The following is a 26,972-nucleotide window of genomic DNA, read 5'->3' as shown; positions in this document are numbered from 1 at the left end:
AGTTGTATATAGTATTTGTATTTGTATTCTATTTTTATCTTATTGTATATTTATTTTATTTTATTCTACTGTATATAGTATTTTATTTTATTCTATTCTGTACAGTTGTGTACTGTATTTATTCTTATTGTATTCTAATTTTTGCCTCATAACTTTTGCACTGTCCACTTCCTGCTGTGACAAAACAAATTTCCCACGTGTGGGACTAATAAAGGTTATCTTATCTTATCTTATCTTATCTTATCTTATCTTATCTTATCTTATCTTATCTTATCTTATCTTATAAAGCAGGGTCTTTATCTTATGAAGCAGCACCTTGACATTAGGGTGTTGTAACATGCTGCCATATAAAGTGCGCTGAAAGCAAACCTGTGACACCATTAATGTTCCGGCTGTTGTCACCATTACACATGCATGCAGTGTTGTAGTTACTTAGCTCAGGAGCCAGAACAGTAGTCAGTGTGTACGATGAGTGACCTGAAGCCCAGCTGTAGCCTTTGTCCCGTTTGCGTCCTCGTGTCTTTTGTTTAAAGTGTATTATCAGGTATCTACACATAAAGGGGTGTGACGTCAATAGCGGGTCCAGTCAGTAGAAAGACCTCATCATCTCCTCCCATCTCTTGCCTCTCCAGCTCGTCCTTACACGTCTAAGGTAAGATTTCAGCGCTCACTTTCTCTTTTACTAACTTATCGTCAGTTTTAAAAAGCTGATATTTATTTTAACTTGCTGACCCATCATTGCCGTGTCTCTTTCCAGGAGTACTTACCTTTTCGATTGTATTGCGCTTTCGGGGACTTGCGCCATGGGGGGATTAGACGCACTCCGGCAGTTTAATTTGCTCAAATGGCTCAGAGAGGAGAGACAATCGAGGAAACTGATTCTCTTCATTGTTTTTGTCGCTCTGCTTCTGGACAACATGCTGCTGACGGTGGTCGGTAGGTGCTTTTCTCACCTTCTCTGTAAAGTTTCCTGCTCCGCTCTCTCTCTGTGTGCAACAGGTAGTCAGGTTTGTCAGTCAGACGTCTCAAAGAGGCGCTTCTTGTGCACTTCATTTTAATATCTACCTAAATCTGCCTCATCCAATTAAATGACGGCGTTTGAACGGTAGAGCCATGTAGACGCTGATAGCACATGTTTAACTTCACAGTTTGGTTTGACATGTACGGACGTCCGACTGCTCTCCATTAGAAAAACACACAGAAAGATCGGATTTAATGTCAGTTACACTGTAGGAGGAAACACATCTCTTCCTGTGCTTCTTATGCACGACCTGCTCTTCCTAAAAGAACAGATTTAGATTCCCTTCAGGGCTGTTTTACAAACAAATAAAAACATGTATGAAATTATCTATTTATAATTACTTTCTTTGCAACATGGCAGAATGTTACTGATAGTTTGGCTGCATTAAATGTTAATTATAACATATTCATCACACATCTCTGCTGTGCACAGACCTGCAGTTTTCCATAAGTGCAGGGAGAATGGATAAAAGCCTCCATGAGCACATTTTCACGTTTTATGAATTTAATAGCAAAGCTCGATTTTTGGTCTGTCATTTTAATTTAATTTAATCTTTATTTAACCAGGAAGTCCGTTAGAGTAACATCTCTTTTGCACGGGTGACCTGGCTAATGCCATACAGCATTACAATCAAATAACATCATAGCAGACAAAACAAGATACAACAGGTCAGAGTCAAAACTATTTAAATACGAGGTCCAGTTTATAAAGAACAGTCACCAAAGCAAAATACATACAGATAAGAAATAAATAAACATGTTTACGGATGTGTGTAAAAACAATAAATGCGTGTAAATGGACACACCCAGTTTACTCCAAGCCAAAGTATATTTTTAACAGGACGAGGAAGGAAAAATTAACAATGCAACAATAAATGCACTGATGATTGGTGGAGCTGATAAACCAGAGACTGATCACCAGAATGTGCAGCGTCAGAGCTACAACCCACAGTAAGATATAGAGGGACAAAGCAGAGCCCGCAGGAGAGCGGAGACACAAAGTTAATGACATTTAAGAGCGGCATGAATGCACGGTGAGTGAAAGAGAGGAGAGCAGAAAGAAGGTGACACCAGGCCAGCTTGTGCACAGCATGCAGGATGTTGTTGATCCTGATCAATTCATGTGTAAATATTTAGTGCTCTGAGTATGACAGCTCTTGGTTTGTATGGTTTTAATGGCTAATTTGCATCTGCCAATCTGTTCTACTAGTTGCAGTTCAAACATGGACTGTATACAAAAGATGGATGGGTTAGCTTGCACCACTGTGAATACACGAGCTGGCTGGCAGCTTCTCAATCACGCAGTAATAGTATAATCTGCTTTATCATTCGTTTCTATTTTAATGGGGACCATAGTTTACACATCAGGAAACTGTTACTCAGATCAAATCATTCGGAGACCGTCTTCTCTATCCAGTGTCTCTTTGCAACCACAGGATTTCCCCTTGCTAGAAAGCAGGATTATTGCTTTGCACAGGAGCTGCTTTGTTTGGAAATGTAAAAGTGGTTCCATGTGTTCATATTTGGAGCGTTTTTCCAAATGTAAAAAAACAAACTCTCGAGGGTGTCAGCCGAAGCACTGCCAGTTTGAGGTTTGTGCAGTTTCTACAGAAATCACTCTTAACTTTCTGCTCTGCTGTCAGATGTTGCAATGAAGTCTGGATTAGCATCAGTCTGCCTTTCATGTCAGATTTCAGTATATTGGTTCTGTCTCTCCTCTTTATACCCACCAGTTCCCATCATTCCCAGCTACCTGTACACTCTGGATGAGTCGACAGACGTGCTTAAGAACAACACGGCACCGAAGCAGGATTCTCCAGCTTCCTTCCAAAGCATTGTGTCCTTATACGATAACACTGTTAGGTTGTCTGGGTTCAACACCACAGCTAGGACTACTGACCTGCTCCCTCTGACCCCTACTGGTACACAGCTCCCACCAAACTCAACCGACTGCCCCCGCTCCACCAACAAGCTGATTAATGAAAATGTCAAAGTAGGAATGCTGTTTGCTTCCAAGGCCACCGTGCAGCTGATTACCAACCCGTTTGTAGGGCCAATCACAAACAGGTAGGTCTTTGTAATTACTCTGTGTTTCTTTGTCAATGTATACGGTAGTCATTGAGCTGATCACCTTAGATTTAGGAGGCATTACGCCTCTTGTCACTTTTGTAGAAGCGTGCCAAATATTCATTCAAAACATACTCAAAGTTCTTGCATCTCTTGCACAGTTAAATTAGATCCTACATGTTTGTCATCTTAAAGTACAATCTATGTGTATTCTGTCAGGTCAAACGTTTTTTCTATCTTTCATTTAAATGACAAACAATACTCAGGGAAACAGCATGACGATGGATTTAAATGCATGTGTATCAGAATCACATAAGCTTACTGAGGTAATTCTGTGAAGATTCAAGAAAAGAGCGAAAGCAACAAAAAGAGTAACAGAACATAGAGATTGTATAACATGTTGCAAAAAACATTTTTAAAAAAGACAGAAAATAACCAAAGCAAACGTCTTGATGCTCAATCATCCAGGTAAGTAAATCTCCAAAAGTTGACTCTGTTCATCTGGACGTAGAGTTTTGTGGGAGAAACGTTTCATCATCACCAGGTGACGTCTTCAGTCTCAGCTGACTGCAGGTTTCCAACCTTATAAACAGGACATTTGCATAATGACTGAAACCAGCCCAGTGAAAGGAAATGATGAGTGAAGACAGACTGACAAAGGACAGGACGACAGGATGACAGTAGCACTGGCTTCCTGTCAGACTGTAGAGGCTTCCTGCTTGCTTGAGGCAACATTTTGGTTCAAATTTGTGTCAAGAGAGGACAATGTAGAATTCCACTTATGGTCTAATCTAAAACGAGAGAAGGAACAGACTCCCATTTGAAGTTCTTAGTAGGAAAACATGGTGAACGCGTGAGGTCGATGTGTCTTCGATGGTGCAGTGTCAGCTACAGCTGTCCGACTGAACTAAATAGAGCAGAATTCCTGATTAAACGTTCCTGCACGTGTGTGTCTGATTGTTCATACATGGGTGCTCCACAGTGAGTCACTCACTTCCCTTGAACTACATTAAAAATCCAGTTTTTAAAATATCTTTTGGATTCTTGAAGAGTTAAAATAAATTCTTTTAAGATGACATTTTTTATATTGTGGGAGAAAGATATTAATGTAAAGGGCAGTCAGTGCCATGGTTGAGCTCCAGCTTCCACGGCTGCAGATGTTATACATGATGAAGGAACCAAACTCTAGTGTTAAGCTTACATCTTAGAACACAAGTGTGAGAAGCAAAGATTATCATCACTGCACTATTAGCTGCTTGGTGAAACATGAGGTGACTGTGCCTAAAACTCAAACTCAGTTTACACCTGTTAGTGCAACAGTCTGCTGCGCTAACTGGCGTTTTACTAGCTCCCTTGAGGAAAAGCTGCAGAATTCATTTATGATTTCAGATAAGATAAATCCGGTCGTGTAGCCTCTACAGAGTAAAGTCCTAGTTTTACTTTATTTACAGTCCAGCCTGGTCCTGGTCCTGGTTTTCAGCCTTCAACCAGATTTCTGTCGCATGGTTACAGAGCAACTGATGGGGTTAGATTAGCTGTTGCTACTATTTCATTAAAATTAGACAACTTTTCATAAATGTCCATGGCTCAACCATCCATCGGCTGTCGACGTGAGAGTCCACCGCGGCGTGTGACTAAACTGAACCTGAATAAAACTGGAATAAAACACATGACCTGAGACATGTAAGATTTTATCGTGTTGGTGAAAAACACATTTGAACGGTTCTGAATGATTTGAAATCCTGCTGATGGCGAGAGAACATTTTCCAAACGGTGAATTAGACGTTGAGGGCGGAGGGAAAAGCGTAACTCCACCTGAAAGGCAACATTTAGTGTCTCATACAGACACCCACATATGCTGTAATTGAAGCAAAGAATGTGGTCCTATTACGGCTTCTTAGTCACCTTCTCTGCTGACGGAGGACAATACAAGGCCAGTCAAGCATGTCAGGTATCTAAGCTATGATTTTGTTTTGATGCGGATGGCAGCTTTCAGCCTTCTAATCTTCCTCCACTGTTCTGGTTAACAGGCTAACATTTAAAAGAGAACGCCACATGCAAAAGTAGCTTAGGGTTTGTCAAATCCTTTGCTATCTATCAAGTTTATTAATGATATTACATTATTGTGCTACGTGCTCTTTTGGACCACACTCTCACTCATTTAATAACTGTCCATCAATCCAATGCTTTCTTTCTTTATTCTCATGAATTTCTGCAGCTGTGACCGAATCATCTTCCACTGATATTGTTATAAATGTCTCTTTTCTAAGCTAAAGATAAAGACTCACGTTGGACATTTCTAATGTCTGCCTTTTATCCTCTGTGGCCCTTCAGGATAGGATACCAGCTTCCCATATTTGCTGGCTTCTGTATAATGTTCATCTCTACTATCAGTAAGTTCCAGCAAACAAATGTTCACGATGAGAAGCAGCAGTTTTGCATCATGTCTGATGGTTCTTTGTTTGTGTTGTTGTCCTGTTGTGAAGCGTTTGCCTTCTCATCGAGCTACGCTCTGCTGTTTGTGGCCAGATCGCTTCAAGGCGTGGGTTCGTCCTGCTCATCTGTGGCGGGTATGATCTCCTCATCAGTCTTTAAATATTCACTGTTCTGTATATGTGAATGCATTAACATTCATTCATTGTGTAGAGCCCCTCTATTTAAGATCATCGTCCCAATGTGGACTTATAGGAAACTGTCTGTTTGAAGGCCTGAAGCATATCTGCAACATCTTGTTTGGGTGTGAGAACAGATCATCATTGACTTGATAATAAACTAGATTAAACTGGAAGATGACATAAAACAAATGATGGAGTTATAATCTGATGTGCGCTCAGCGCTCCAACAGATCTGTGCCCAACAACTCTATTGTGAGCCATGCAGTTTCACTGAGCAGCTGTTGTTTCCTGCGCTTATAGAGCAACAGTACAATGGCCTGTGTGTTGCATGTCGCACACATTGGCCTGCAGCGCTCCTGCTGAAACAAACACGTTCTGATCTTTTTCTGCCATACAACTGTGTGTTTTTCAGGGATGGGAATGCTCGCCAGTGTGTACACAGATGATGAGGAGAGAGGTCATGCCATTGGCATTGCCTTGGGAGGTTTGGCATTAGGAGTGTTAGGTATGTGTGTGTAGCTTTTCAGTTACTCTGTAAAGACACCAAATCTGAAATATTCACCGGATCTTTACATAAAACTCCAAATAAATGACAGCACAATAAAAACACATATAAAGTCTGCTTTGTCTGACAATTGCTACAGTGTTGCATTCACATGTGAACTGATGAACTGTCCAGGCTGAACATTGTATGCTGCAGCTTCTACTGATGCATAAATAATTGATGACAACAGAGAAGCTGTCATTTCTACACAGGAAATAAAGAAATAAGCAGACACAGCCTGAGCTTTGTGGCATCCTGAGTGCACTGTGGATTTGTCCATTACTCACCATTCAGCCTTTTCTTCACAGTTGGACCCCCATTTGGCAGTGTGATGTATGAGTTTGTTGGGAAAACAGCTCCTTTCCTTATTTTGGCATTCTTGGCTCTGTTTGATGGAGGTACAGTTGTGTTGCTTCTTTGTATCCAAACTAAGTCGTGCCTGCTAATCTCTGATAGCGATTTACATCAATCCACTGTCTTCACAGCTCTGCAGCTTTTTATTCTTCAGCCCACCAAGGTGACACCAGAGGTGAGTGTCCCTACTTTGATAACTCATTTCCTGTAAATGATCTGCCTTCATTAAGACGACCTTTACAGCTGCAGAACATGCTAAAGGCTATTTCAGTAAATACACAGCATGGAGTGAGAACAGAGAAGCTGCGAGACACGCAACATAACACCTGCTCCACCCTGTGGACATCCATGTTCAGACTGTGTGCATACACCAGGGCCATAATCAGAATACGTTATTTTAATTATATTTATGAAACCTTCTTTTACTGTAAAGAATGTCCAGGAGCCTCATGTCCACTTCCACCTTTAGCCACAATGGATGGTAACGATCTCTTATGTCATCATATGTCTATGAAATTACAATTTAAGCTTTTCCTGATGACAAAAAAGGAAACACAAAAGAAATGCAGTTTCCCTCACTGCAGAGGTCAAGAAAGGGAAACATGTGGCTCAATCCTGGAACCACAAAGAAAGGAAAAAGACTTGCATGCATCCATACAGGGATCATACTGGGTTCATACTGAGATCATACAGGGATCATACAGGGATCATACTGGGTTCATACTGAGATCATACAGGGATCATACTGGGATCATACTGGGATCATACTGGGATCATACAGGGATCATACTGAGATCATACAGGGATCATGCTGGGATCATACAGGGATCATACAGGGATCATACTGAGATCATACAGGGATCATACTGAGATCATACTGGGATCATACAGGGATCATACTGAGATCATACTGAGATCATACAGGGATCATACAGGGATCATACTGAGATCATACTGGGATCATACTGGGATCATACAGGGATCATACTGAGATCATACAGGGATCATACTGAGATCATACTGGGATCATACAGGGATCATACTGAGATCATACAGGGATCATGCTGGGATCATACTGAGATCATACTGGGATCATACTGAGATCATACAGGGATCATGCTGGGATCATACTGAGATCATACAGGGATCATACTGAGATCATACAGGGATCATACAGGGATCATACTGAGATCATACAGGGATCATACAGGGATCATACAGGGATCATACAGGGATCATACTGAGATCATACAGGGATCATACAGGGATCATACTGGGATCATACAGGGATCATACTGGGATCATACAGGGATCATACAGGGATCATACTGAGATCATACAGGGATAATACTGGGATCATACTGAGATTCATACAGGGATCATACAGGGATCATGCTGGGATCATACTGAGATTCATACAGGGATCATACAGGGATCATACTGGGATCATACTGAGATCATACAGGGATCATACAGGGATCATACTGAGATCATACTGGGATCATACTGGGATCATACAGGGATCATACAGGGATCATACTGAGATCATACAGGGATCATACTGAGATCATACTGGGATCATACAGGGATCATACTGAGATCATACTGAGATCATACAGGGATCATACAGGGATCATACTGAGATCATACTGGGATCATACTGGGATCATACAGGGATCATACTGAGATCATACAGGGATCATACTGAGATCATACTGGGATCATACAGGGATCATACTGAGATCATACAGGGATCATGCTGGGATCATACTGAGATCATACTGGGATCATACTGAGATCATACAGGGATCATGCTGGGATCATACTGAGATCATACAGGGATCATACTGAGATCATACAGGGATCATACTGGGATCATACTGGGATCATACTGAGATCATACAGGGATCATGCTGGGATCATACAGGGATCATACTGAGATCATACAGGGATCATACAGGGATCATACTGGGATCATACAGGGATCATACTGGGATCATACAGGGATCATACAGGGATCATACTGAGATCATACAGGGATAATACTGGGATCATACTGAGATTCATACAGGGATCATACAGGGATCATACAGGGATCATGCTGGGATCATACTGAGATTCATACAGGGATCATACAGGGATCATACTGGGATCATACTGAGATCATACAGGGATCATACAGGGATCATACTGAGATCATACTGGGATCATACTGAGATCATACAGGGATCATACAGGGATCATACAGGGATCATGCTGGGATCATACTGAGATTCATACAGGGATCATACAGGGATCATACTGGGATCATACTGAGATCATACAGGGATCATACTGGGATCATAAGGGGATCATACAGGGATCATTCAGGGATTCATACAGGGATTCATACAGGGATCATACTGGGATCATACAGGGATCATACTGGGATCATACAGGGATCATAAGGGGATCATACAGGGATCATACAGGGATTCATACAGGGATTCATACAGGGATCATACAGGGATCATACTGGGATCATACAGGGATCATACAGGGATCATACTGGGATCATACACGGATCATACAGGGATCATACAGGGATCATACTGAGGTCATACTGGGATCATACAGAGATTCATACAGGGATCATACTGGGATCATACAGGGATCATACTGGGATCATACAGGGATCATACTGAGGTCATACTGGGATCATACAGAGATTCATACAGGGATCATACAGGGATCATACAGGGATCATACTGGGATCATACAGGGATCATACTGGGATCATACAGGGATCATACTGAGGTCATACTGGGATCATACAGAGATTCATACAGGGATCATACAGGGATCATACTGGGATCATACTGAGGTCATACTGGGATCATACAGGGATCATACTGGGATCATACAGGGATCATACAGGGATCATACTGGGATCATACAGGGATCATACTGGGATCATACTGGGATCATACAGGGATCATACTGGGATCATACTGGGATCATACAGCACGTTATGCTGGGAAATGTGGGCATCAAACAGGAATGTGACATTTTTCACTTTATTTGAGGTTATCAGCTTCTTCTGCAACATTACAGAAAAATCTCATTTTTCAATGTTCCATCATCTCCTGTAATATTTACAGCTGTGATGAAATCAGAAGTATTGGCTTCATTTTGACTCCAAGATTGTTCACCCAGAGTTTGTAGTTGTGGAGTTTAAGAGGTTAAAGACTCATCGGACACTGAACAACGACTCATTCAGGAAACAAAGAGAGAACAGTACTTTGGGACCTTTATGGATGACACATGTTCTAAAATATTAATGAAGATAGCAACCAACTAGACAGGTAGTATTGGAAGCAAAGCAGTGGAATCTTCTTGAGTTCATTAGTGAATTCTTTTCCTAACCTTAGCTGCTCCTAAAATGTTGAGGGACATCTTTAGACATGTCACTAAGGCTCCACGGAGACTTGCAGCGAGGCAGAATAACCCCACTGGTTCCACTGGGCCCAAGTAGTAATTTATGGACTGGTTATTCAGACTGAAGCCAGCTATTTAGGCTCACTGCATTTATTCTTGTATATTATTCACCTTATTTTTAAGTGTTTGTCATGATTGCAGCATTCTCTGTCTGATTACAGACTTTTTAGGCACAGTGGTTGGTAACGTTTGTCCTAACTGTTGCACTGCATGACTGAAGTCACTATTACGTACATCACAAAGCACCTAGAGATGAGTGTTGGTGGGATTTGGAGCTATATCAATATAATTAAGTTAAACTGTGTGAACTTGTATAACAAAGAATCAGGATTGTGTTTACTAAAATGATCAGCTGTGTTGGCAGTGGCTCTCCAAGCTTTCTGCATACACTCTGTGGTTGTGCTCTCCTCCTCACAGAGTCAGAAGGGAACCCCACTGCTGACACTGATGAAGGATCCATATATAATAATAGCAGCAGGTAAGGGAGTGGTAGTACACAGTAGATGTGACAAACATCATGTCAGTGAGATATTGTGTTTTTGATGGCACTGGGAAGAGAACAGAAGGAAACAGCAGCCAAACAGAGAGCCAGCAGTTGCTTTGTTGGTCACACAGAAAAGAATACAGCTCCAAATTGTGTTGTGAGATGAGTGCTGCACAATCAGTCCACCAAAATAAACACTGTGACCTTATTGCAAATGCAGCTGCTCATAGTAAACAGCTGTGCCACTTCCTCTGGCTTTTATAGGTGCACTCAAGAATGTCCCTGTCGAGATGTAGTAATGTTTGTAGTACAAAGGGTACATGCGTACATTTATACAGTTCGGGCATCCAGGGAGTTCAGAATCCCCCACGGTCCCTGACATGGATTATCTTTGCTGGCCCACTCATCCTCAGGCAGCATTAGAGCTCGCAGTGTTGAATTGTGAGCTTTGCCTTTTGCATAGAGCTCTTTATGACGATAACTGTCTCGATAGTCAGACAGTCTCCTACAATAGTCATAATAACATCACAAATGGGTTGATTATAGCAGCAGTTATTTCTTTAGCAAAGGCAGATTTTCCGGGTACATGTAGAAGCAGAAGTTATATACAGGAAATATATTTGCCTTGATTTATTAATTTACCTCAAAAAGCACAAGTTACACAAGCACAAACATACTGCAGTCACAGCTTCTGTGGGAAGACTGAATATGACAGATGATTATTGTCATTCTGGTCCTTCGTATACTGTGGACTTTTCCTCAGATATGATCTTTGCCAACCAAACTCTGAGGTTGGCCTGTACCGCTCTCCTTTTACACTCTGTCGTGGGTGATTTCCATTCATAACACGGGTCTGCAACCACAAAGCTGCATGGGGTTAAATCACTGTTTCTTATAGATTTTCCATCTGGTTCAGTTTTCTTGCAAAACTCATGTTTTTAGTGTAGTTAAGCGTACAATTCCCCTTTTTAAACTGAAATCTGATATCCTGTACTTGAGTCAAAACCCATATCCCACAAAGATTTCTTACATTAATGTAATATTCCTATGAGCGAGACTCGAGAGAAACACAAATAGAAAATGGGAGGAAATGAGGGGGAGGGTGCGGCGGGTTTGATGGTGTGAGGAGCTCAGACGATCAAATCCAACCAGGTTTATTTTGTTCATAGCCAAAGGTAAGAAATCACAACAATGATGCATAGCTCATTGTACTAAAATATTGATTTTCATTCCTGTTGTGCTTTTTTTTAATGTAAACTCTTCATGTTTTGCAAAATAATAACTTCATGATGGAGGGAGATCATTTTTGGATTCAGGACCCAAAAAACATCGCATTGACCAAAAATCCCCCCACGCACTCGTTTTGTTTCTGCAGACCTGTGTGATGGATCACACTCAGCCTGGTCCCTCTGTCACTGTAAGGCCTTTGTTTGCTCCTCGTGTCTGTGAAATGTCATATGTCAGCTTTTCCCTGCATGTCAATTATGTGGCAACATGGGAAGAAAGAAAGCAGGCTGTACGCTCGTCGGTGTGTGGACGTCGGAGCTGGGGGAAAACGTCAGGTTAAAAACAGACGATAATTGACGCTGCACTTATCTTCAATCTTCATCCCCAGGTGCCATTTGTTTTGGAAATATGGCTATTGGCATGATGGAGCCAACTGTGCCAATCTGGATGATGGAGACCATGTGTGCCAGGAAATGGCAGCTAGGTATTTACAAAGCTCTGCTCTGCACACAAAAACACGTTGTTACAGCACCTTTATAAAAGGCACTGCTGAGCATCCTAATGCAGTTTAACAGCACACATGTACCACTGAGCTTGGGAAGGTGTAAATGCTGAGTTTGTGTTGCAGGTGAAGTTTATGATTACAACCCAAACTGGGGCTGCTTCTGTTGTTGTAGAGCATCCTCGCCCAAGTAAATGTAATTAACACGTCTGTGATAATGTCTATTAGGTCTGTTGTATTATAATTACACAAACAGAATGATCATTTTTGTGTAACAGCACAGTCAACCACTGTTTACAGAGTCCTTACAGCTCGTATACAATGATTATGATTAGGTATTATTTTCATACAAATATCATGGCGGCAGAGAAAAGAGACAGAAGTGTCCTTGCACTGCTGTGTGAACACCACTCATCTGTTTCACAGTAAATATCTGCACACATGCATGTATGGTCACCTGCTTCCTGTTTCAGAAGAGCCGTTCTTCTACAGATCTCCCCCGGCTGAAAGGGAGTTCTTCCTTCCTGCTGTCGCCAAGGGCTTTCTTATAGAGGGCTGTCTCTATATCAGGGTCCTTACCTGTAGCTGTACACAAGCTTCCTGAGGCGAATGTTGTTGTGATTGCGCACTACATAACTAAACTTTAATTTCATTCATATACTACATTTATATTTTATATATAGTGATGTCGTGTAAAAGTGCCACTTCGCCATCATGCCAGATAGTTTCCATACCAAGACTTCCTGTAGTCTGTGCTGTTATTAGCTTCTTCCTGCAGCCAGCTTTATATAAAGTCTGGGTCAGATAAAAAGGATGAGGGGGAACAGGATATTAGGGTGTCAGATGCTGGCAGGTGGAAAGCACAGGTCTTCATTACGGACAATAGAAGATGTACAGCAGCTCAGTGATGAGGCATTGATAGAGATCTGCTTATCTCTGGGAATCCTGGCTACACCTTCAGCCTCTCATGTCTCTGTGTGTCTGTTTCTGGCACAGGCGTTGCTTTCTTACCAGCATCCATCTCCTACCTTATTGGAACCAACATCTTTGGCACGTTTGCACACAAAATGGGGAGGTAGGAAGGGAAATTACTTTTATCTCCTTCTCTCTCTCTCTCCTGGTGGCTTTGTCATATCTGTTTCCGCTCCTCTAAATGAGTTTTCAGCGTTTTGAGTGTTTCTGAGACTGGCTTTATTGAAGCCTTGACGATACAGGGAATCTATCTGTCTATGACCCGAGTGCTATATTCTTTTAAGGCTGTTGCTAATGCCAGTCACCAGAACTGTTTTCACCATAACCCAAGTCGGAACATCACCTGTTCAGTTTACTAACTTCACCACTACAGAGACTGCCAGACAAGCGATGTTTATGTATAATGGGTTTTTTTAAACGTAAAAATCTTACGTGTTACATACTTTTTTTAGTCTTTCTTTACTTGGCATCCAACACATTTAATCCTTCTTGAGTTTTTTGACTTAATTATCAGTGATTAGTTGAAAACAAACACATGGTGTACCATGAGGGGCGTACACATTGAGAAATTAGAGAACTGTTCCCAACAAGACTGCAGCTCATGTCTTGAATTCTTGGGGTTAGCTCATGTTGCAACACTAAAAGAGGTTTAAACAGTCTTTTTCACAATATTTAACATGTATTATATGTCAGAGGTGACTAGTGTGCCAAAGCACAATCAAAGAATACACCCCGAAAACTGCACACATCTTGCAATTTTATTGTTAAAACAGCTATGTTACTTAGTAGGTACTGTACTTTTTATGAGTCTTCATAGGAGCTACCAGGTCCACCTCTGGGTATCTGCACATGTGCCAAAAATGCTCTTATTGGGTTGTCTCCCTGTTCACAAGAATACTTTGTACTGGTTGTTATACACCACTTTTCTACTCTACCTGAACACTCAATACACTTTTTTGTATTCACCCATTCACACAAGCACATATGTGCTTTCAAACATTATCACACATTTATACTACAATGGATGCGTCACATAGCAACTCTCCCCCAACACTTGGCATGCAGACCTGCTCTACGTCCTGAGCTACAGCCACGCCCCTCGCTGCCCTTCAACAGAAGACTGCTCGAAAACTAACAAAACAATATCTGCCCAAGGGATCGCCTGTCTTCTTCCCCCAATCTGTTCTACTATGAACATGATTTCTTTGAATGTTTTCAACCCAGCTGTGTAATCCTTAGAACTGGTTTGATGACATGACTGTCATTCATGTGGCTGTTATTCACAACTTTTAGATTATGTGGAAGTGAAAATATTGATTTTTATTGGAGGTTTGTAGATCTTACTCTGGACACAGTCTGAATATTTCACACTACATAGTTACAAGTGTGGTGCTTAAACAGGACAGTGTTGCCTTCAGCAGCATCGCAATGAGTTTTGTGAACATTTACAACATGTTGATCCTCTGACGACACAATTTAATGTTACACATTAGCCCGATAAACATAAACAGCTCCACAATGTAATGTAAGTCCATGGAAAAGCTTTTCCACTGTTGGGTAGCTAGTCAAAATTGGCATCAACATCAAACTGACTATATTTTTCTTCAACCAAACACAAAACAAAAACACAAGAAATGCTTTAAATAAAAGTTATAGAACTGCCATGGCTGCTGGGGCAGAATCTAAACAGGGAGGAAACTAGAAACAAGTAAAAAGAAACTAAAAGACCTGAGATATGGAACACAACACATGGAAACCTGGATCATGGGGAATGTCATGGGTGTCACGTGGGGCACGCAGGCAGGGTGGGGGGTGCGCAGGCGGGGGGGTACGCAGGCAGGGTGGGGGGTGCAGGCAGTAACAAACAGAGGACGACACAGGGCTTTAATACACAGGGTGAACGAGGGAACGGGACACAGTAGGAGAGCACAGCTGGGAGTAATTAAACATGACAAGAGGCAAAACTATTATGTTTTCAAAGTAAAACAGGAAACATAACATAGGACACGGACTGTCAAAGTAAAACAGGAAACATAACACAGAGATGCAGCCTTGACAGGGCAGACAGAGCAAACATGGAAGACAGAGGCAGAAACAGGAAGACTAAGAACCGTAAATAACACTGAAACCAGTGACTAGAGACTCTAAGACGAAACATAAATAAACCTGAAATTAGATTTTTTTTTCAATCTAAACTTGATCTCCAAGCATAACCCTTGTAGCCAAACACAGCAGTAAGACATCTCTTGGTCACCAGGTGTGATTTTGCCAGAATGCTCTTTAAAGAAAGACCCACGACCCATCCTTGCCTTTTGGTTGAGGCAATGAGGTTCTCATCTAACGCTTCCCAGTCCATGGCTCAGTTTTGGTTTCATCTGACCACAGCACTTTCTCCCAAGCCTCCTCTGAACATCTTTTAGATGTCCACATGCAAATTCAAGACAGGCTTGAACATGTGTCTTCTTGAGAAGGGGGACCTTGCAGGCACTGCAGGATTTTTATCGAACTACCTTCAGCTCTTTAACAGGTTCCTTCAGTCTAGTTTTGGGATGTTCCACCACCTTCTCATTATCAGTTGCAGAGCTGTTGTTGACTGCTCAGATCTACATGTAGAATGACCTTTTTCAGTGGGAAAAACATTTCATCACTCATTCAAGTGACCTCTTCAGTCTCAGCTGACAGCAGCTTACCCAAACCCATAAACAGGACATTTGCATAATGACTGAAACTACCATCACGAGTAACAATGGGCTGTGACTATTAGCATGTAAAATGTCACGAGCATTGATGCCATGAGAGTGTTGGGGAATAGCTGCAATCACACTATTGTAAGATGGTGAAAGACGTACCCAAACAAACAGTCTGCTTTCATTTTTGAAAAAGTCCACAACTGTGTCACCAGCAAAGCAACCCCCCCCCCCCCCCCCACACACACACACACACACCATCACACTTCCTCCTCCATGCTTCACAGTGGGAACCGTGCATCGAGACCATTGTTCACCTTTTCTGCTTCACACAAAGACCGAGCAGGCGGAACCAAAGATCTCAGATTTGGACTCCTCAGATTTCCACTGGTCTGATGTCCATTCCTGTGGTTCTTGGCCCAAACAAAGTCCTGGTTTCTCAGCAGCTGATCATAAAGGCCTGATTCACACAGTCTCCTCTGAACAGCTGATGTAGAGACGTGCCTGCTACTGGAGCTCTGTGTGGCATCTATCTGGGCTCTAATCTGAGGAGCTGTGATTTCTGAGGCTGCTGACTCAGATGGATTCATCCTCAGCAGCAGAGGGACTCTTGGTCTTCCTTTCCCGGGGCGTCCTCATGTCAGACAGTTTCATTGTAGCGCTTGATGGTTTTTGCGACTGCACTTGGGGACACATTAGCAGTTTTCCAGACTGACTGACCTTCAGTTCTTACAGTAATGACAGGCTCACCTGTGAAACCATGTTGGTGACTACATCATGAAGCTCACTGAGAGCAGGTCGAGGGTTTGCAGCCGTGGGTGGCTACTTTCAGAAATGTTTAGAAATATTTACCATTATGACATTCATAATTCCATATATCTTGCTTAATGAATATTTGATGTCTTCAGTTTGGATCTACAACGTAGAAAGTAGTAAAATAAAGACAAACCATTAACCATGTCCAAACATCTGACTGGTAGTGTACACCATATCACTGTGGCCTGCCCCAAGGATCGAGTCCTCCAAGAAAAACAAAGTTCTCTGATTTCCTTACATGGAAGACTGAGCATGCATCGATATTGCTTAGCTCAGCGGTCCCCAACCCCCGGGCCTCGGACCGGTACCGGTCCGTGATTCGTTTGGTACCGGGCCGCGAGAGTTGAGGCTCAGGTGTGAAATGTCTGGTTTTCAGGGTTTTTATCGGTTTTCAGCGTTATTTTGTTATTGTTTTTATCGTTAACTCGGTTTTCCTGGGTCTTTTCACCTGTGTTATGAATAAATCTTCTTTTTTTCGGTACTAGTTTTATTTTGTTGTATTTATCCGCCACACCTTAAAGGCCGGTCCGTGAAAATATTGTCGGGCATAAACCGGTCCGTGGCGCAAAAAAGGTTGGAGACCGCTGGCTTAGAGGTTGCAATGATTATTCTGACATTGTTTGATATTGTTTGGTTTGTGCTTACATGAGTCTGTTTAAGAAAGAGGAAGTACAGACGAGGTTCTGTTTAGCCTGGAAAATACATTTTATATTCTCATGAAAGGAAATCTTCCTCAGTGTGGTAGTGACTGATTACTTCTTGTCTCCCTTACAGATGGCTTTGTGCTCTTATTGGAATGGTTGTGGTTGGGATCAGTGTAATATGTGTAAGTATGTGACAGTCAGCTACATCACTAGAATAACTTCAGAGGTCACCTATGGGCAATGTTACGAGCCCTGTTGAGTAAAAAGTTTGAAATGGACCTGAAACATTGTTCTTTAAATGTAAACAACGCATGCATCATGTAAGCCAGCTGGTATAAATGTAACTTTATACCCATTAAATGTTCACTGCAGTATGTAGTGCCTTATGTGTGTGTTAAACCAGATAAGGACTTTTTATATTTAGAAAAGCTAAAAAATGCTGGAGCAAGAGTCACAGCTCTGTATGTGCCTGATAAACAACACAGATTTCCTGTTTCACATTACTCTGCAAATCCAGTTCTGCTAATGGGAGTCTGACTTCTCAATGGTTTCCATGATCAAATCTAAAAGCAACTGTCTTTTTTCACTGTTTTTAAAATTGCTGATTATTATATATTTTATATTATTCATTAAAATGATCATTTGTTTGTTCTAGGTTCCCTTTGCTAGAGACATCTATGGTCTGATTCTTCCTAACTTTGGTGTTGGTTTTGCCATTGGTAAGATTACTACGTGTACTGATTCCACCTATGAATGTGTGCAGACTTTGATCAGGTAAGAGCATTATGATTGTGTTACAGGCATGGTGGATTCCTCTATGATGCCTATAATGGGTTACTTGGTGGACCTGCGGCACGTGTCTGTTTATGGAAGTGTGTATGCGATTGCTGATGTAGCTTTCTGCCTGGGATTTGCAATAGGTAAGCAAGAGCAAACGCCATAAAACATCCATATGTTTTAACCTCGGGCTAAAATAGCAGTATCAGTTCCTGGAAACCTTTTGTCATCTTGCTTGTGTAATGGCGGAGAACTAATCCTTGGCTAGAGACACACAGAGGGGAAATGATTTACAGCTACAGTCATTGCCATGGCATTCATGCATACATCGTGGACATGAATGCCATAGCTATTTATGTTTAGGATTTCTTTGAGCTGTTCATATTTAAGTGTGGAAGCATTGTATAACATATTCCAAAAAACGTACTCACCCACCCAATCAGCTCATTGTTTTGAGGAGTTGCATTCACTTCGATGGACACAGGTATTCTACAAACATCTGTGATAGAATGGGTCATTCTCAGGAACTCAGTAATTCAAGCATGGTACCATGATAGTGTTCCACCTGTGCAACAGCTCCACTGGTGAAATTTCCTCACTACTAAATATTCTGCACGACTGTTATAACAAAGTGGAAGGTCTAAGGAGCTTGGAAAGAAAAGCGTCTGGACTTCTTTAAGTTGCTTGAAGACGTTTCACCTCTCATCCCAGAAGCTTCTTCAGTTCTAAGAGTCAAATGGTGGAGAGTCCCAGATATAAACCTAGTGGGAGTTTCCCCCCACAGAGGGACAAAAGGACCCCTGATGATCCTCTAATCGCCTGAGCCAAGGTGGGAAACTGGGTGTGGGTCCCAATCAGCCAGAGTTTCAGGTGAGCTGTGAAACCTGACCCCACCTTATCATGTGATTTCCTGAGGTCAGATGGCCCAGGATGTGAGTGGGCGTTAAGGCGACTGTCTGCCACACCCGCTTTCACACCTTGGCTCATGTCATTAGAGGATCATCAGGGGGTCCTTTTGTCCCTCTGTGGGGGGAAACTCCCACTGGGTTTAAATCTGGGACTCTCCACCATTTGACCTTAGAACTGAAGAAGCTTCTGGGATGAGAGGTGAAACATCTTCAAGCAACTTAAAGAAGTCCAGACGCTTTTCTTTCCAAGCTCCTTAGACTACGATGACCTGGATGACTGAGAACCTTCACAGACAACAAAGTGGAAGCATTTGGAGACGAAAGCAACTCAGACACAAAGTGGCAGGCCACATAAAATCTGACCGCTTAGCTGCTCTGCAAGGTGATGAACTCCACCAAAGAAACAGACTAAACCAGTAAGTGGTCCGTTTTCTCCTGATGCAGGTCCATCTATTGGAGGTTCCATTGCTGAAAGTATTGGCTTCCCTTGGCTGATGACCATCATTGGAATAGTGGATATAATATTTGCTCCTCTCTGCATCTTTCTGAGGAACCCACCAGGACAAGAAGAGAAAATTGTAAGAGTCCAAATACACCTAAATACAGTCAGCCAGCTCCTACATTTGTCACAAAACAGCTGTGTGGTAGTCCAAGGGCAGAGCCAACGATTCGGGAGACAGGAATGAATTCAAAAAGCAGTTTTAATGCTGTTACCTGAGAGAGAAAACTAGAAAAATCAGATCAGAGAAGCACACAACCATGAGGGAACACGTGACAAAGCACGAGGACAAACTCAAGCAATAAATACAGAGAAATGCTCCTGAGCTAACACCAGAAATGCAGTGATTATGTTACACAACTTGAGTACAATATGTGAATTTCAAAATTCAGGTTCTGTCAGAAAGTTTTCAAAATCATGCACAGTTAAAAAAAAACAACCAAGAGCAGCCACTGAAACACTTTTCAACAACTGTCATTTCAGGCGATTTTAATGGACACAAACTGTTCAATGAAGACGAGATCGTACTCTACTCAGGGGGCATACTACCAGGGTGAAGACATGGATCCAGAATATGACGATTATGATTAACAGGACCCCAGCCATGCAGGGTAACCCTTCAGAGGATCTATTTTGTTGTACAAAAAGAAGGAATAGAAGAAAATCACAGCAAATGAAACGAAACAGCCAAGATATTTCCACGTGAATGTCCTGCATTCAATCGTCACTGTTCACTGTCTTCTTAGCAGTTGTACTGGAGCAAACCAAAGTTGTCCTTTATCTGTGGTCTCAAGCGCATTGTGTTGCACGTATTTTGTTTAGCCAGCAGCCTTATTCGATGGGAGCAAAACACCTTTTAGGTGCAGTTTGCTGAGCTGTCTTTATCCATGAACTGGACATTCAGTTTTAACATAACAGCCCTGGGTATTAGTGTCAGATTTAGGTGTGTAACTTGGTATTAAAAATGGGGATTTGTGCGATAAGTGGAGTTTGTCAAAATCCAGGAGGATTTGTCAGACGATTTCTTTTGATATTTCCATGAAAGGCCTCCCCTGCACCGCTGCTGTAGATGACCTGTGTCAGGAAGTTACTTAGATGAGGAATGTATTCTTAAACACATTATCAATACATGTTTATCCTTCTAGCAAGAACACAGACTGCATGTTTTTAGAATCTCTGCAACCTTCAATGATAAAAGTCAATTAGAATAAAGCCCATGTCCAGATTACACCAGTGCTACCAGCATATACCACAGCTTAGTCACACGCATACTTTAGCACAACAGCGTGGACCCCGTCTTGGGGCTCTGGTCTGCAATGGTCGGCTTACTAATAGAAATAAACATGTTACAAAAAGTCTTTACAACTATTTTCCTCATTCACAACAGACGTATGAGGTACTTTTTAAATAATGTACACATTATTGTGTGAATGCTTTGATGAAAGGCGACCCTACACAGGTCCTGTTCATGCTGCTGGTGAAGCATTTGTCTGCTCTGACGGAAACCAATCTCCGGGTTCTGCCCTACCTTCAAAGCCTATTAGACAGTTTATATGGTTTATGGATGCAACTTGCTAACCACTCTAGCTAGCACTGATTTCACTCATATGGACAAAAGTACTGTGTTGCTGACACATTACCCCTGCATACTGTGCTCAGCCATGGAAACCAGTTACTGAGTCAGCAGTGTTGATTTTTACACAGTAGCATTCAGTGACCCCCGACTGTAACTTTACCTGTTACACTGTGGCTGAGCTGCTGTAACCATAGCGACTCTTAACTCTGGAGGGGAGAGGTTTGAGTTTATACACCTGTGGCATTGTCACTGAAAACACCTGGATTCCAATACTTTTGTCCATATGGCTCCAAAACAGCAAACCTCTACGTGTGAGTCGGGAAAATAACAATGGCATCATGAAGGCTGTGTCCATATGTGGACAGTTCGCTGTAGGCAGAAGAGCAGAGTTGTAAGAAGACACATTGGACCTTTATGCTTTCTATTGCCTCAAAACTGCCAGTGTAGTTTCATACTGATTAATAAATCAGTGTCTGCAGCAAAAGATTTGGACTAATTACTGTTGCTTTAAATGTTCCAGTCTGACTGGCATCTGAGAAGTGCTCGTTATATGTCATAGTTTTGGCAAACGAAGAGCACCAACGTCCGTTTGGACACAGTTTGGTTTGTAATGTTAACTGGACTCAGGTCTGGGCTCCTTCTAATGGCTCAGTGCATACTGGGACTATGAGCTGGATGACTTCATAAACACTGACACAATCCTGACTTTAACCGTAAGCTCTTCACTTTCTAAAATAGTGTAAAAATGCATAATTGCAAGACTTTGTTGGGCGCAGAGTTTTATGTGTACTGGAATATATTTATTAGAACAAAAATTCAAAACAGACAGAAGGAAACTGATTTAAAATAAAACTTTAATTCATTCATTTCTGAAGGGAACCAGATGAAGCATACAGATCCTGTTGGACAACACAACAGCATGCAGTTTCTGCACTGATTTTTATTGTGGCCAATAGTGGAAGCAGCAGCATTTTGATTGACAGTTAGAAGCGTGTAACCAGCTGCGGTTGAGTATGGGGTAGGGTTGTTTCCTGGTGACCTTGCCCTGAGCCTTTCTGAGCCATCATTAATGTTGTTTCTTACATCTGTGCTTCCTGTGCTGTGTCAAAATATCAGTTATGGAAAAGACAAGAAGTCTGTGTTGAGAAGCTGTATCTGTTTAGTACAATCACAACGAGCTCCACCAGAGCGGAGGACTAGGTCAGCATACTGGAGAACATGTTTATTGTTGGCTTTGATATGTTGGCAGCTGGCAGCAGCTGTGTGCTATACTGCTAACCTAGAAACACTTGTGATTGCAGCGATGTGCTCCTGCATTCTGCTGGCTTGTATGTATGAAGTGCATCTGCAACAAGAACTAGCAAATACAAACATCCGTGAGTCAGGATTGTAAGATCGTAAGCTTCATGTGTAGCAGTGGCAATGACAGCGTGAGTCAAGAGGGCGTGGCCACATTTAAATCAGGTACAGAATGTGACTCATGACGCAGTGTGACTGGATGTCATTCACAATCATCATTCGTTTATAGGTGACCCCAGAAACATCTGAGTTTGTAATGATAATAACGAATCCTTAATTAAATTGCTTGATAGAAAATAAAAACACATGCACAGGGTCACTTCAAGTCAAATTTATTTGTACGGCTCTATTTAGACATGAGGTAAATCAGAGCGTGTTCACAGAGGGAAAGAAAGTTTAAAACATACGATAGTGTGTATGATGTGCACGCTGTGTCGAGTACACAGCGTGCACATCATACAGTACTATACCGGGTCAAGAACATAAGCTACCTTCAGCTGCTGATGCACAACGGATGGACCATTTGATCTGACGCAGACAGTCTTGGCAGTGGCAGGTATCCCCTCACACTCTTGAACCTCAATGTGTTAACCACTACACTATGGAGCAATGGTGTGAATGTTATATTAGAAGTGCAGAACTGAACTGACCTTCTATTACAAGCTTAATTCATCCCAACTGAAAGCAAAGACAGAGAAACGTCTGTATCATGACAGCGTAGCTGACCCTACAGGATAACTAGCTTGTGCAGCAAATGATTATTGAATGCAAGCTGGATTCAGTGCAGTTTTTGGCTCCGCCCCGTAACCTTTGAACCATCATGAGATTATGTCTTAAGATAGATGACAGATCATTTTTTGTTTCTTTGTAGTATAGCGCTGTTTGTCAAAATGTTTGTAAAACTACAAACTAATTAGTTGTTACATTTTGATGGCCTTGTTTCTTAAAAAGGTTCTTGTAATGTTTATGGTGTTTATAATGTACTGAATCTTGTGCCATATGCTTTTTCTTTTTCCTCTTTCTGAACTGTGAAAACCTGTACTAGATTTAAGCAAGAGTAAAACACTACCATTAATATAAACCATCTAGACTTGTTTATCCAGAACGGGCCTCGCTGGACTGAGCTGGGATCAACACGCCCAACACTCCTCTCTGAACTCTAACGACCAATCTACGAGTCGTTTCTGGGTATTTTTGTGCACGTTTTGTGGTTTTGGTCAGAATCTATTGAAAATATGTCACTCTGTCAGTCTTATATGTATTTGACTGGATTGTTTTTCATACTTGTGGGAACACCATATGCTCTATTAAATGTTGTATACTGTGCAAAAGCAGTTTTCTCCGTAAAGACGACACCTCTAAATATCTGGACGGTGAATTTAAAACACTGAGCATTCAGACCAAATGTTGGTCGAGCTGAGGCTTCATATCATCCACATGATACCTCAGAATGTACACAAAAATAACATGCGTGTGGCTAACACGTAGCACTTTAACAGGTCCCAGAAATCCTCATGTTGATTAGTCGTGCCGAGCGCTTGAAGACAGCAGATGGGTTGTCATGACGGGGGAATGTGGGAGCAGACACTCTGTAATCAGGCTGTCCATCTCAACACTGGCCTTCAATTACTTTGCAGATGCTCACACGATACCTCCTTTCCCTCTTCACTGAAGCCTGAAACACTTGTTCTTGCAGCAGTGTAGGTGAACCAGAGCTTTCTATGTAATATTACATTTCTGTGTGCAACTATTTTACAAATTAGTTTCACAATTTCTGAAGGGGGCGGGGCTATGGCCTTAAATGGTACACTACACAGCCTTCAATGAAGAGCTGGGGACACGCTATCAAAGATCATCATTCAATGACACTAGCAGCGGTGCTGTCTCTGCTGTGATGATTATCATTTTCAATGGTAAAGCAAAACAAAATCCTTAATGCGTTAAAAAAAAATAGCAGAGATGGTAAATGGCCAGTATTTATATAGCGCTTTACTAGTCCCTAAGGACCCCAAAGCGCTTTACACATCCAGTCATCCACCCATTCACACACTGGTGATGGCAGCTACATTGTAGCCACAGCCACCCTGGGGCGCACTGACAGAGGCGAGGCTGCCTGACACTGGCGCCACCGGGCCCTCTGACCACCACCAGTAGGCAACGGGTGAAGTGTCTTGCCCAAGGACACAACGACCAAGACTGTCCAAGCCGGGGCTCGAACCGGCAACCTTCCGATTACAAGGCGACCTCCCAACTCTTGAGCCACGATCGCCCCATAAGTGAGAAGTTATCGATGTATTTGATTGGAAACGAGTCTACAGCCTCGCTGCTAATTTCACACTATGTTCAATCCGTTGCACTTTGTTATTAGACTGTTTTCCAGTCATTCAAGCATCATTTGCAAATGTTTAATCAGACTGTTTCTTACTGTCGATCACTTAAAACTGTCAAGTTATCTTTGTGACTCAGTTCAATGAAAATTTTAATGAATTAATTAAATATGTGACTTAAAGGCAAAATGAAGACATTTAAATGGCCTGCCTGCATTTGTATAGCGCTTTTCTAGTCCCTAAGGACCCCAAAGCGCTTCACACTACATTCAGTCATCCACCCATTCACACACACATTCACACACTGGCGATGGCAGCTACATTGTAGCCACAGCTGCCCTGGGGCGCACTGACAGAGGCGAGGCTGCCGGACACTGGCGCCACCGGGCCCTCTGACCACCACCAGTAGGCAAACATGGGGTTAGTATCTTGCCCAAGGATATTTGGCATGCAGCCAGGAGGCAGCCTGGGATCGAACCACCGACCTTCTGATTAGTGGCTGACCTGCTCTACCACCTGAGCTACAGCCACCCAAATTCTAAACTTAAAGGATCATTTGAAAAACCTTTTAGAGGTTTTAAAGAATTGTTTAAGACATTAATGGGTTGGTTATTTTGGGGGTTAACCTAGTGCAACCAAAGAATACAGCAAAGGTACTGAGACATGGCGTCAGGCCACTCGTATACGGTAAATGAAAGGCTTGCACTTGGAACTTAAAAACTTTCTTGGGTTTCAAAGAACAACTTCTAAAAAACTTCAAGAGGAAACTACTGCAGCGTAGAGAAGGGGACCTTATTTCTGTCTCCATGAACTCTTTCAGCGTAGCTTTGTACTATTCACAGCTCAAAGTAGCTTTCTCTTTGAACTGTGAATATTTCCACATTAAGAAGCTGCTGTCAAGTGTTTTCACAGGTTAGTCTTATTCTGTATGTCTGTGAAGGAACGTCTCTTTCAGACAGCAAAAAAGGCCATGAACAACTGTATTACACAACTTTGGCTCTTTGCAGACATCAGCACAGACAGCATGCTAACGGTAAGCTAGCCAAGACTGAAGTGAATGCAGGCTGCAGCATTCACAGCCCAAACTTCAACACAAAGAGCAGTGTTGAGTAGTCAGTCTCCGTTTCTAAAGCACAGTCACTGTTGTAATCTTTAAAGTCTGTGCAGGTTTTGCTTTGTGTTCATGCCTAAATACTGAGACAGACACGTGTGTCCTCGTTAGGATAGGGATTTGTGTTAGTGTGTGCGCCTGCAGCCTACAGGTTTATAGTGTTAACTGGTAATTATGTAAGAATGTGTTTCAGGTCATTTTACAGAGAAATGCAAAAGTAATGTAACAAGTAGTGTAACAAATGACGTGCTCCTGGGAGTAATTAAGTAACAAATGCTTTTTGGCAATGGTGGTCACTCCCAATGTGGAGCCAACGAGAGCTCGATGAGAATCGAAAGGAAAGTTCGACAAGTGATATTGAGAATGGAACGGCTTTAAAACAGCCTTTCACACTGCCATTGGTCCCGATTGGTAAATGTAGCTTAGCTCTTCCTAAAACACCCTCTTATATGTTCCCTTTCTTTGACCTCACGCTGAGCCAACAGTAGAACAATCGATCTGAAACTGAGCACTTAGAGCAACGTAAAGGCTGAGGTTTTGATGCACATAAATACATACATGCACTTTTCCTACTGTGTGGCAATTTTAGCACAGAAGTCAAACTGTACAACGTTGTCATCATACATATTCACACTGGTCTTTGCATGTAGCGTCATAGGTGCACCTCTCATGAAAACAGGCCCAACTGAGCAGCTTTCCCATCCATAGATGGTCCTGGTTTCTGTGGGAAATATGGTGTTGGCTTTAAGCCACTACGTTTCCAAATTCAATCTGAATACACCGTGCTAGTAGTGTCATAGCTAACTTTTGGTTTTGGCCTTCCAAGTGGAACTTCTTGATAGTAAAATAAAGCTTTTTGTGACGCTGAGTTCACTACAAAGGCTGAACGATGGTGTGCCGGTCATCATGTGAAGACTTGCATCAATGTTACTGTCATAAGCCCCGAGTTTCTCCTGACGCATTAATCAATAAGTGTTGGTTCGAAATAACTTGGGCACAGAGAAAAAGCGTTTTGAACGTCTGTGTGAATGAAACTGGTAGTAAAGAGCGTTTTTTTAGCGCTCAA

The 26,972-nt window shown here is 42.0% G+C and overlaps 1 protein-coding gene across 1 annotated transcript; it reads left to right on the top strand.

The window, feature by feature from the left end:
• Positions 1-389: 389 nt before the first annotated feature.
• Positions 390-26,910, top strand: slc18a2 (solute carrier family 18 member 2). Its single transcript, XM_082558400.1, has 16 exons — positions 390-652; positions 758-936; positions 2,754-3,087; positions 5,422-5,480; positions 5,574-5,657; positions 6,115-6,207; positions 6,555-6,644; positions 6,732-6,775; positions 10,495-10,555; positions 12,177-12,272; positions 13,287-13,365; positions 17,540-17,591; positions 18,065-18,128; positions 18,210-18,329; positions 19,539-19,672; positions 20,077-26,910. Exons 2-16 carry the CDS (start codon positions 804-806, stop codon positions 20,182-20,184), a joined length of 1,551 nt encoding a protein of 516 aa, XP_082414526.1. The 5' UTR covers positions 390-652; positions 758-803; the 3' UTR covers positions 20,185-26,910.
• The last annotated feature ends 62 nt before the right edge of the window (positions 26,911-26,972 follow it).

Source organism: Aulonocara stuartgranti (genome assembly GCF_965226115.1).
Source record: "Aulonocara stuartgranti genome assembly, chromosome: 13".
NCBI classification, from domain to species: domain Eukaryota; kingdom Metazoa; phylum Chordata; class Actinopteri; order Cichliformes; family Cichlidae; genus Aulonocara; species Aulonocara stuartgranti.
Note: the sequence above shows the minus strand (reverse complement) of the source record. Positions and strands in the feature narration are given on the sequence as shown.

Coding starts and splice junctions, on each gene's coding strand:
- slc18a2 (XM_082558400.1), top strand. CDS start 804: ATGGGGGGATTAGACGCACTCCGGCAGTTTAATTTGCTCAAATGGCTC. Junction 6,776..10,494: donor CCACCAAGGTGACACCAGAG/GTGAGTGTCCCT, acceptor TCCTCCTCACAG/AGTCAGAAGGGAACCCCACT. Junction 18,129..18,209: donor TGGTGTTGGTTTTGCCATTG/GTAAGATTACTA, acceptor ATTGTGTTACAG/GCATGGTGGATTCCTCTATG.